Below are 10,646 nucleotides of genomic sequence, written 5' to 3' on the forward strand. Positions count from 1 at the left end.
CAACGCCTTTTTCTGTCGATGTGGCAACCTGTTATAAAGATACTATCCGTTGGCGCAGGGGAAGGGGACTGTTACTGCCAGATCAGCGGTGGGCAATTTTAGAGAATTTATGTTTATTATTTAGACTAGGAATTTATTAAGCATTTTAAACAATATTTATAAAGGATTTAGGTTATTGGCAATAATAAAAATTAAATAAACCTTTTTTACCGCACCGCTTCGACCCCCCTAGTCGAGTTCCGAACCATGCAAAAAACTGTTGCAAGTCTTAAGGAGCTCATCATATTATACAGCCACCTTCTAGGCATTTCTGATCGCCTGGTACTTGCTGGTCCAATTTGGCTATCTAGATGAAAAATTCTGGTCCGGACTGGGTTGCTTTCGATCGAATGATTCGATTTCAGACACCAAGCAATCATAATCAACAGAATATTTATTATACTCCAGCTGCTTAAATTATTTATACAGACCTCCTAGAAACTCCCGATCCTGAATTTTCCCCAAATTCCCCAACCAATTCTTGAGACCTTAGAACGCCATGCCACCGACTCACCACACCACAAAATATCCCAACGAGAGTGAAAGTAATTCGCACATCGAGTTCCCATGACGAAAGAGCAGCGATCATTTAAAATAAGCACACATATCTGTCGTATTTTGTAAATAGATTAAAAGTGCCCCACTCGTATGATAAAGTAGCATTCGTTGCCTCTTCGTGCTGTTTTGAAAACTTTTCTGAGAGTTCAGTTTGTCCCAGAACGTCGAGCAAAGCAGAAGCGTTTTTCAGTTTCCAAATTCTGAAATATAACGAAATAATAATCAGAAAATAAAAGCCAAATACAGGTGGGTGAAGATATTTTTGGGGCCCCGAGAAGCATATATTTGAAAAAGTTTTAAGTGAAAAGACACAGATTTAGTAAGGTGTAGAAAAACAAGTCAACAGTGTTATGTTCGAGTTATATAATGAATGTTACCACAATTGCCTGAGAATGTCAACAAAAGTGATGCATCGGCCGATTAATTGGACTTTTCCCAAAAGTTTCCATACGGAAGAAAAGCAGAAAGAGTCGTTTAAGGGTCACGTCCACCCAAAAATTAGCAGAGATTCTTAAACATTTTACGAACTATTATTATATTATGAAAACATGTACACATATTCACATATGTACATTTGTACAGTTTGTTAGGTGGAAAAACATGTTTTGCCGAATTTATCAATGAATTTCTCGACTGAAAGCGAAAAACATGAACGGCTTTCTCAGACACCTTGGCATGAATTCGAACTGAGGGCACCTGTGGGAGGAAGGCGAGACCCTTAACAGATTTTCACATCTTTTGGGAGAAACAAAGCTCTCTCTTGATCGCTGTGATATCCAATTCGATCTCCCCATCTCTCGCGCCTTAGAAGTGACAAAGCCAAAATATTTACGAGTGCTTCGTTAATTCGAGAGCATGAAAATAAAGAAAACAGCAACAGAGCCAAAAAACATGAAAATTCGGCGGCCAGAAATAGCGCCACCCACCGAAAGTTTTGAAATTAAATTGACTTACAGGGTATTTTTAAAAAGACAGCGATGAGCCATGGCGTGCCAGTTCTGCTACTCACGTCCTCTCTGTTTTCAGAACGTCATGGAGAAGTCAACGCGGCCCAAGCGAAATCGTCGTCACAGCAGGTGGGATATTTTGGGAAATAGCTGGGGAATTACCTGATACCTTCTCTGCCCCCTCCAGACGCGCATGGCCCCCGGAGGACGAGCTGCAGCCGCCAACGCGAGCCACCAAGCGGCTCTTCACGCCCGACATCAAGAGGATGCTCAAGGACTGGCTGATCCGGCGCCGGGAGAATCCGTATCCCAGCAGGGAGGAGAAGAAGCAGCTTGCGGCGGAGACCGGATTGACCTACACCCAGATCTGCAACTGGTTCGCCAACTGGCGCAGAAAGCTGAAGAACTCGGAGAGGGAGAAGGCGAAGAAGTCGTGGGGTCACCTCATCAAGAACTACAACCACAACGCGCGTGGCAACGTGGAGCAGTTCAGCATCTCGTCGGAGGACAGTATTTGGGAGGAGGAGATGCGCTCGAGTCCTGCGGAGGACGACGAGGGCGACGACGACGACGAGCTGTCCAGCCACAGCACTGGCAGCGATGGCAGTGCCAACAACGAGTCCTCATCTCCGTACAAGCCTAACTTCTACGTGGAGTCAGCGGATACGCCCGAGCGGATACCCACGTTGCCCGAAGTCCAGGTGGCGGGCAGGGCGAAGTACAAGCACCAGATGATGGAAAAGTACTTGCGGGACAGTTCCTCCGCGGGGGAGGCCACCCATTCGGGAACGCAGCTCAACAAGTGGCTAGAAAGCGCAGCCAAGTTCACGCCAGACAGGAACAACTACCACATCGAGTGGAATATGAGCAGGTAACTTAGTTATTCGCTTGGTGATCGTCACGATGCACTAGTCTCCTCCATTCCAGGCAGAAAAGCAGCAGCATGGCCACTGCTCCGAGCCAAGTGATCTTCACTAGCGACGCCACGGCAGCAGCACGCAGTGACCGCTGGGAGCTGCATCACAAGGACGAACTGGACGCCGCAGAGGCCTTGGCCAACCTGGCCTTCAACTGCAGACAGCGCTGGCACCAGCACACCACGATCAGCTCCTGAGCGGCACAAGCGAAGACTCCACAACTGACGCCATCATTCCAGCAGAAGTTCTAGGCCCCGTTGGAAAGTGCAATCTAGTCATATGGGCTTTCTCTGGTTTTCACATTATCGCATTGAAATCCAGATTTCGCCGAATAGTTAACATTAGCAGCTAGTTTACATTGAAAGACAATGATAACATTTTTGATTTTCTTGTTATTTAACAAACTTGATTTTACTTGGGCTCCTCCGCTGGCTCCGGCGCCGCCTCCTGGGCCTCACCTTTGGCATGGACGTCGAGCACTTGCACGAAGCTGTTTTGATGCGCCTGCAGCTGCTGGACCAGATGGCCGGCCGCCTGGTTCAGGGTTTGAACTAGCTGCGCTTGCGCCGCCTGCAGGCCGGGCATCTGGGCGTAGTTCATCAGCTCGTTGCGGCTGAGCAGAGTCTCCTCCACGATGCCACCCAGTAGCACCATCTGCGGCACCTTGCGCGTGATCTTTAGCAGCGTGGCGATTTTTTGCTGGTCCGGCGAGAAGACGATGCAGTGGTTAGAGTGGAAGAGCGGCAGGATGGCCTCGTAGCGAGTGCCCTGCACCGCCTGGCCGATGATCTTGCGGCCGTAGGACTTGAGATGCAGGTTCTGCTTGTGCAGCTGGACGCGCACGCGGAAAATCTCGTCGGCGGAGATCGAGTTCAGGTGGAAGATGGCCACTAGCCGCGAGTGATCCAGCCAGTTGCGCACCTCGCGAGCTATGATTTCGTTGTAGGGGTTCTCCAGCTGCTGCTGCGTGCGCTCTTCGCGTGTTTTGAAGCAGCTTTTTGACTTTGGGGGCTCCGGGTACTTCGGCTGGGTGACGGCGATGACGCGGGCTCGCTCGTAGTGCGGCGCCTTGGGCCGCTGTATGTTGATCTTGCCCCTGAAGCGGAGGAACTGCAGCGCCGGAGTGCTGGTCCTGGCCAGAGGAAGGCCTGGAACCATAAAATAATATATTCGTTCATAAGCATTCAGTTACACAACAAAAATGTCGGCCCGGGAAATCACTGAGTACATCAATGAAAACGAGGAAACTTACTTTTCTGTACGAGGCTCGTCATGCTTTAAAGCTAATGCTGGATCCTTTTATTCTTAAAAGTATCTAATTTGCTTGTTTTAACTTATTATTTTAATATAGAAAACAATACGTGAGTAGAGCTTCACGTTTTGTTTTTGGTTGCAGTGTGAAATCTCTGGCAACACCGTTTTCCTGAACTAGTTCTTTTAGAGAGATGGTCACCCTAACGGGCAACATCTCGTGATTCCGGATGTCGCAAATATATCGATTTGGCTGAGGGGCACTCTTAATATTTAAATCAAACAAAGTCCGCTTATTAAAACAAAGTAAAAATCACCCAAATACTCCAAGAACCCAAAACTACTGCATAGATATAGAATTTATTTAATTACAGTTATAACATTAACATCTATATATATTATGTATGTATGTATGTATAAGTTGCATTTCGCTATGGGGTTCGATTTGGTTTTATGGGCCGAGAAATCTGTAGAGACAGTGAGAGCTAGAAAACGGTTCTATTTGGGTCCAAAAATTGGAGTCGGGGGGTGGTAGAAATTAAAACAAATCAAGTGTAAGAAATAAGTGTAATTTAATCGGTTTCTTCAAAGTAACTTAGGAAATAACTAAAAAGTTTCTTAAAAAATACAACTTATACATTAACATATGTTTAACAGCGCTTCATCTGTTTCAACTTGAAAAATGTGTGTTCTTTTACTTGCTGCTTTCTTCTCTCTTTTTCTTTTTCCCTTATCGGGATCTTTTTCTGGGTGACCTCTTGCAGATCTGATCTCTCGTGTTCTTGTATCGTTAATTGTTATATAATGTACAGTTTCTCTTTAGTTTAGTTTTAAAACATACAACTAAATACGCGCTAAATACTAATTAAACTGTATTTACATTTCATACTTGTTAGAGTCTAAATAATTTAAATATTTTACAGTTGAGTTTTGCTTTCTTTTCTTTACTCGTGTTTTATCTTTTTTATTATTATTCTGTCGGTCACGTATTTTACAAGTGGGTGTGAGAACTTACTTTAAGTTTAAGGAGTGTACAGAGAGGGTACTATATAGGTTATTGTATCATATTGTTTATGTTTCTTGTGGGGTGTCAGCATAATGGTATAAAGGGGGTCCCGAAACTACCCAGCATTGTACAAAGTTTCGCGCACAAAAACTAAAAAGTGGGAGGAGATCGGAACGCCTTTATTTAGATTTAGATATCAGTGATCATCTTTAGATTTAGCTTTGTGGCAGTGGTGATGGTAATTCAAAAAAGTAGAACAGAAACAGAAGATCGGAGGAAACAAACAAACAAAAAGACCAGCAATCGTTGCAGGGTTCTTTGAAAGGAGAATAGAAGAAACTCTGGTGCAGAGCGGAAATAACAACACGAAACGATGCGAAACGTGTCTAATCTTTAAAGTATTTGGCTTAACATATTGATTATAATTAAATACGCGTCTAGATAATGTAATATAATGTAATGCATAATGTATGTAATCGTAGGAAAAGCCTCTTGGCGCATCTCTAAACCTAATTGTGCTTGACAAACCAGACTCATTTGAAGTTCTTTGGGTCTATGCCAGGCCCCGTTTTCTAGTTTTTCAGTTTTTTAGTTTTCTAGACAGGCATTCCATAGAGCCAAGGAACCGATCGATCGAAACTAAAAAGGTTGCTTGTTCGCGGGCGGAAACTTTGTAAAACGCGGAGCAGTGCAGTGATCTTCCCACCGAAGTAGTCGAAAGTTATTGACCAATCACAACTTAATCGTGTTAGGGGATAGGATCGGATATTCATATTATGTATGGGTAGTAGTATGCATAGTACAGTAAACAGTTATTACGTTGCAAGCTTTGTTTAACATTTCTTTCATTTTTAAGTGTAGGTTTTCGTGTTTCTTTCATTTTAAATTAAGCAAAAATAAAACGTTCTTTCTTGAGATCAAACTTAACGATACTTTGCAAGCTTTTTCTTAAAGGTTTTAAATTAGGGAAAGTTAAATAATTAATTTAGATAAATTTTCATCGTTTCGCTTCTGCTTTCAAAGTGTCGGGATCTGAATGGACTTCTTCTTCTTCCGCTTGTTTTGACGTGAGCTTGGCCTCAATCTTCTGCTTTTCTTGCATTTATTTATTCAATAAAGTTTGCATGTTTCTGCTTCTGTAAGTTCCTTTTGTTTTGTTTTGTTTTGCTTTTTTAAACTTTTGCTTGTTTAATCGCTATTTAAAATTACTTAAAATACTAGAAGAGCGTAACTTGTTTTTGTTTGTTAGTTTCTTTCTGGTTTCATTTCAGGGTTTGTATTTGCCTGTGGTGTTTTACATCCGGGTTGTTTTGCGTGTCGCATCCGTGGTGTTTTGAATTCTCCAGTTGGTGGCCAGTTTTGTGACTTACACAGTGGCGATGACAATCAAGAGGTGGGCCAACTCGGCAACGCGATTCTTGAGGTCCGGTGCAGCGCGCTCCAAGTTTTCGTTAGCGAAGTCGCAGGCCGGGAATATGTGCACCACGTATGCCGCCTGCTCGCTGCCCGGAATAGGTATGTTCACAATGCCGGCGGCCATTTTCTGTTGCAGATAGGTGATGAATCCGGTCTGAAGGTTCCTTGAATGTTGCAGCACGTCTGCGTGATCGCGTCCGCATGGCAAAGCCAAGAGCATGCAGTGCTCCTTCTCCACCTGTGAATTGAGAAGTCGTATAGTTAGTTTCGGACACACTCCATCCGAGAATAGAACACCACACAAGACTGCTTTTGGTGTCTGCACATACCTGCATCTTCTTGGCAACGCCTTCCAGCTGCGTCTGCTCCAGTCGCATCCTCTGCGCGATCCTCAGCAACGGCGTGTTGGTCTCCACCAAGCTGGGAAGGGAGGCCCTTGCCACATTCGGGTTTCCATGTACGAAGTGCATTTGAACAGCAGCCTGATCGGTTTTCAAGGCCAGCAGACCCTGCCACATTACAGGATAACGCTGCAGCAGTGTGAGCAGGGAGTCGCCTGGTGGCGGAGCCATCGCTGGAGGAGCTTGCTGGGCGGCCAGTTCCAAGCCGGCGTGCAGAGCAGGTGGCAGATGCTCCTGCTGTTGCTTGACTGCAATGTGGGAAAAAGAACACTCGTTAGTTACGGCTGCACAAAGCCGGTTCGTGGACAGGCAACACTCACCGGCTGCTGCGATCATGGACATGCGCTCCATCTCCTCCAGCTGCATCTCCATCGCCTTGCCCGGGTGCAGATGACTGCTCGGCTGAACGCTGCCATCGCGCCCGATGAACGGACTTCCGGTGGAGACCACTGGCATTTGCGGCGGCACCACCACGCTGATAGACGCGGTGGGTCGGTGGGCTGGCGGCGGTTCGAGCTGCAGGCCACCACTCTCGTAGTAGCCACCGGCTCGCGAGGCGATGTCACTGTAATGGGCCGGTGGAATGCGTGCATTGTGCACGTACACCTGGGCCATTTGCGGGGAGTCTAGTGGAGCAGAGAATAATTGGTTGATTATTGGTATTTGTCTGTACATCGAAAGAGACTTGCAACACTTACCAGCTGCTGTGCGATCTTGAGGACTCTGCAAACTATGCGGTACGGCGATGGGCCTCGGAGGTCCGCTGCCAGGTCGTCGGAGCTCCAGCGGCGGACTGCTGGTCATCTTGTCATCATAGTCGCCGCCTCGCATCAGGTGATGCTGGTAGAGAATGAAGTCCCTGGAAGCAGCCACTCCTCGGTACGTGGAATCGTTCTGGAAAGGATGGAAAGGAACAAGTAAAGAGATTAGCCAGGGAAATATTATAAATCATATGGCTGTAGGGAAGGATTCGGTTGGTTACGCTACTTGAAAGGTCCGCAAGTAAAACTTGTGCATTACCGGTGTTATGGGCGATGCCTGCTGATGAGCTGGCGGCGGACTCTGGGTTCGCCGTCCACTGACATAGGCGCCCAGGTCATGCTGCATCCAAAGTTAGCGTTTTTAATGGTAAAGTTAGTTCAGGGTTAGTAAAGAGGTCAGAATGGTGAGTGTGTGTTTAAGCCAACAAAAACGAAAAGGAAAAAGAAAGGAAGCTAGCTTCGGCAATCCGAAGTTTATATACCCTTGCAGTCATCAAATATGTCGAACAAGATACATATTTATTTATTAATTTTTCATATTTTCGACTATTGTTCATATGACAGCTATATGATATAGTTGTCCGATTTTGATAAAATTTAATTCGTAATTCAAGAGTCAATAGAAAACTCTATATTCCAAAAATCAATGCTTGGTTGATTCTATATTTCTTATAGATTTTCCATTTTTCCTATGGCAGCTATATGATAATGTTGTCGGATTATAATAAAATATTTTTCTAGATTCCTTCACTGCATTGAAAACTTCTGAATGAAACTATAACACCCTTTGGCTCTGCAAGGGTATAAACAGTGTCTACAAGTGAAGGAAATGAATACAAACATAATCTTGGGAGACTTACCAAGCCGGCATCGAAGGACGGCACTACGGCTATTCCCGGTGGCAGCACCAATGGCGATACCCTCGGCTGGCCCTGCGGACTGATGTTCGGAATTGCTGTGCGCATGCCTGGAAGGACGTCAGATTTAGCAGGAATCTTCGGGGTGGTGCTAAGCCTCTCCAACTTACCAGCTGCTGCTGCTGCGGAGTTGACCTGCTGCTGCGCGGACTTCAACACGGCAGCGGACACCGGTGGCGGACTGCCCACACCGCCCGGCATAATCTGTCCCGCCTGCAGGCTGTGCACCACGGGATTCGGTTTGCCAGGCGGCGGCGACGGCGTCAGCTGGTGCTGCTGTGGCTGCAGATGTGGTGGGGGCTTCTGCTGCAACAGCATTCCGGGGTGGTTGGGCAGCATCATGCCGTGAGGAGGCAGTTGCACCTGCGCCCCCTTCTGCTGGTTGGCCTGCTTATACAGCTGTTGCTGTTGTTGCTGCTGCTGCTGGACTGCGGCCGAGGAAGTGGGCGGCAAGACGGAGGGGGCGTAGCCATAGTTGGGCTTGCCCAGCTGCAAATGAGCTCCTCCCGACGACGTGGGTGGCGGCTGCTGCTGTGGGTGTTGTTGTGGCTGCGGCACCACCGAAGCCTTCGAACTCACCACGTGCAATATCTGCGGCGGGGCTGCCGAAGTCGCCTGCTTAATGACCAGCGTTTGCTGCTGCTGGGGATTCAAGGAGGCTCCTGGCGGACCCAGCTGCTGCTGCTGCTGCTGACCCGAAATCCTCGGAGAGTGTGGCGAGTGTGCCGTTGGAGGCGGCACATTCACGAGCAGATGCTGCTGCTGCTGCTGCATGTGACGTGCTATGATCTGGGGCTGCAGCAGTTGCTGGTTCCCTGCCGCATCTGTGAGCAACATGTGTCCAGGATGCGGTTGCTGCTGCTGCGGCTGCGGTTGCGGCTGACTCACTGGCTGCTTGGTGGGCGTCAGCTGCTGCTGGAGGTTCTTCTCCCTGTTCAGCACGTGGGCCTTGAGCGGCTGCGGCGGGCGAACGTTGCTGTGCTGGGCGTGTTGCAGCACAGTGGGCAGCGGGTTCTGCTGCAGGACGATGGGCTGTTTCGGCGGAGCCACTATCTGCGGCACTTGCTGCTGCTGGATCACCACCGGCGTGGTGTTTCCCTTCACCAGCACACTCACGTTCTTGTTGAGCAGCGCAGCGGCTGCCGCGGATTCAAGCTGCACAGGCTTGCCCAAAGTGGTGATCGGGGTGGGAGCGCCAGATGCAATCACAGTGGCACTGATCTGCATACTTCCCTGCTGCTGCGGCGCTTGCTGCTGATGTGGCTGCTGCTGGTGTTGCTGCTGCTGCGAGAGAGGAGCCGGGGGACCCGCCTCGTTGCTGCTGTTGGCAGGAGCAGCCGCCGTCGCTGCGGGGAGGTTTCCCTCCTTGCCCTGCGGCATTCCCGCGGTTATCACCCCCGTGACGGGATCGACCAGGGCCTTGCTGACCGCATCCGCTGCCCCGCCAGTGATCTTCTGCGTCGCGGGGGCGGCTGTCTGGTGCATCGGCAGTCCTCCGCTGGGGATGGACGAGTTGATGGCCTGATAGGACTCGATCTCCGCCGCCGCAATCGCCTTCTTCTTCGGATGTTGTGGCATTGTTGGCTTGGGCACAGGAACGGGAACGGGCGCAGTCGCGGTCACAGGAGCTGGAGCAGGAGTAGGAGTAGGAGTAGGTGTAGGAGCAGGAGCAGGAGTGGGAGTGGGAGCCACGGCTTGGACTGGTTCCACCTCCTTGCTGTCCAACTGCGGCATGTGGGGCTGCACTTGCACTGGCTCCGGTGGCGGTAGGCTAATGGCCGGAGAAGCAACTGCAGTGGGATTCGGCGCCACTGGCTCCTCCATCAGGCTAGCCGGCGGTTCGCCAATGGTCTTCCTGTCCTTGGACCGTCTTGGGCGACCCACTGCGTTGACGGGATGAACGGCATCCGCTTTCTTAGCCTGCGCGTTCCTGCCAGAACGTCGCGGAGGGGTTTGGGCCCCCTTGGGCAACTGCTGACCTGCGCCAGTGGGCGTGTTGGTGTTCCGCACCACATCCTCGATGATGTCGTCCACTGTGCTGCGATCCTCCTTCTCCTGCAGTCGCCGCGACTTGCGTGTGTTGCTGGATTCCGAGCTGTCGCCCGCGATGAGATCCGGCTGCGGAGCAGCCTCCGCCTGCTGCTGCTGGGGCTGCATGGCCTGCTCCACCTCGCTGCTGTTCTTGATCGATGGCTGGGTCTTGTTGATGGTCAGGATGAGTCGTGGCCGCTGGTCCTCGGCAGGTGGAGCGGCAGCGGAGTTTGCCTTACCCTTGGGCTCCTCCCCCGCGTCCTCGTGGAACTCGTAGATGTCCTGGCTGCTTCCAACTTGTTGACTGGCAGCTTGGTGCTGGGCTTGCGCCTGAGTCAGCGCCTGGTTCCTGGCCTTCTTCTCTGCGGCCGTGAGCACAGGATTCGGAGGGGGTGGGACCGG

The 10,646-nt window shown here is 49.4% G+C and overlaps 3 protein-coding genes across 3 annotated transcripts in view; 1 reads left to right on the forward strand and 2 right to left on the reverse strand.

Moving 5' to 3' along the window:
• Positions 1-729: 729 nt before the first annotated feature.
• On the forward strand, positions 730-2,856 carry LOC108091435 (homeobox protein Mohawk). The gene is made up of 4 exons (XM_017190634.1): positions 730-843; positions 1,624-1,673; positions 1,732-2,415; positions 2,472-2,856. The coding sequence occupies exons 2-4, from the start codon at positions 1,630-1,632 to the stop codon at positions 2,656-2,658; spliced, it is 915 nt and encodes a 304-aa protein (XP_017046123.1). The 5' UTR covers positions 730-843; positions 1,624-1,629; the 3' UTR covers positions 2,659-2,856.
• On the reverse strand, positions 2,834-3,880 carry LOC108091436 (39S ribosomal protein L10, mitochondrial). Its single transcript, XM_017190635.2, has 2 exons — positions 3,714-3,880; positions 2,834-3,609 (listed from the first exon to the last, which is right to left on the reverse strand). Exons 1-2 carry the CDS (start codon positions 3,733-3,735, stop codon positions 2,873-2,875), a joined length of 759 nt encoding a protein of 252 aa, XP_017046124.1. The 5' UTR covers positions 3,736-3,880; the 3' UTR covers positions 2,834-2,872.
• A 385-nt stretch (positions 3,881-4,265) lies between these two features.
• LOC108091434 (protein split ends) overlaps positions 4,266-10,646 on the reverse strand; it is a 62,701-nt gene continuing 56,320 nt past the window's right edge. Inside the window, 7 exon segments of the mRNA XM_017190627.2 lie at positions 4,266-6,372; positions 6,464-6,783; positions 6,856-7,161; positions 7,234-7,429; positions 7,556-7,636; positions 8,157-8,263; positions 8,324-10,646. Coding sequence (XP_017046116.2) covers positions 6,085-6,372; positions 6,464-6,783; positions 6,856-7,161; positions 7,234-7,429; positions 7,556-7,636; positions 8,157-8,263; positions 8,324-10,646 — 3,621 coding nt within the window. The 3' untranslated portion in view covers positions 4,266-6,084.

Source organism: Drosophila ficusphila, unplaced genomic scaffold, assembly GCF_018152265.1.
Source record: "Drosophila ficusphila isolate 14025-0441.05 unplaced genomic scaffold, ASM1815226v1 contig_412, whole genome shotgun sequence".
Taxonomy (NCBI): Eukaryota; Metazoa; Arthropoda; class Insecta; order Diptera; family Drosophilidae; genus Drosophila; species Drosophila ficusphila.

What these genes read in the sequence shown, in the direction of transcription:
- LOC108091435 (XM_017190634.1), top strand. Translation starts at nt 1,630, where the DNA reads ATGGAGAAGTCAACGCGGCCCAAGCGAAATCGTCGTCACAGCAG. An exon ending in CGAAATCGTCGTCACAGCAG is followed by an intron (nt 1,674 to 1,731) that starts GTGGGATATTTT and finishes TGCCCCCTCCAG; the next exon opens with ACGCGCATGGCCCCCGGAGG. An exon ending in ATCGAGTGGAATATGAGCAG is followed by an intron (nt 2,416 to 2,471) that starts GTAACTTAGTTA and finishes CCTCCATTCCAG; the next exon opens with GCAGAAAAGCAGCAGCATGG.
- LOC108091436 (XM_017190635.2), bottom strand. Translation starts at nt 3,735, where the DNA reads ATGACGAGCCTCGTACAGAAAA. An exon ending in GACGAGCCTCGTACAGAAAA is followed by an intron (nt 3,610 to 3,713) that starts GTAAGTTTCCTC and finishes TTATGGTTCCAG; the next exon opens with GCCTTCCTCTGGCCAGGACC.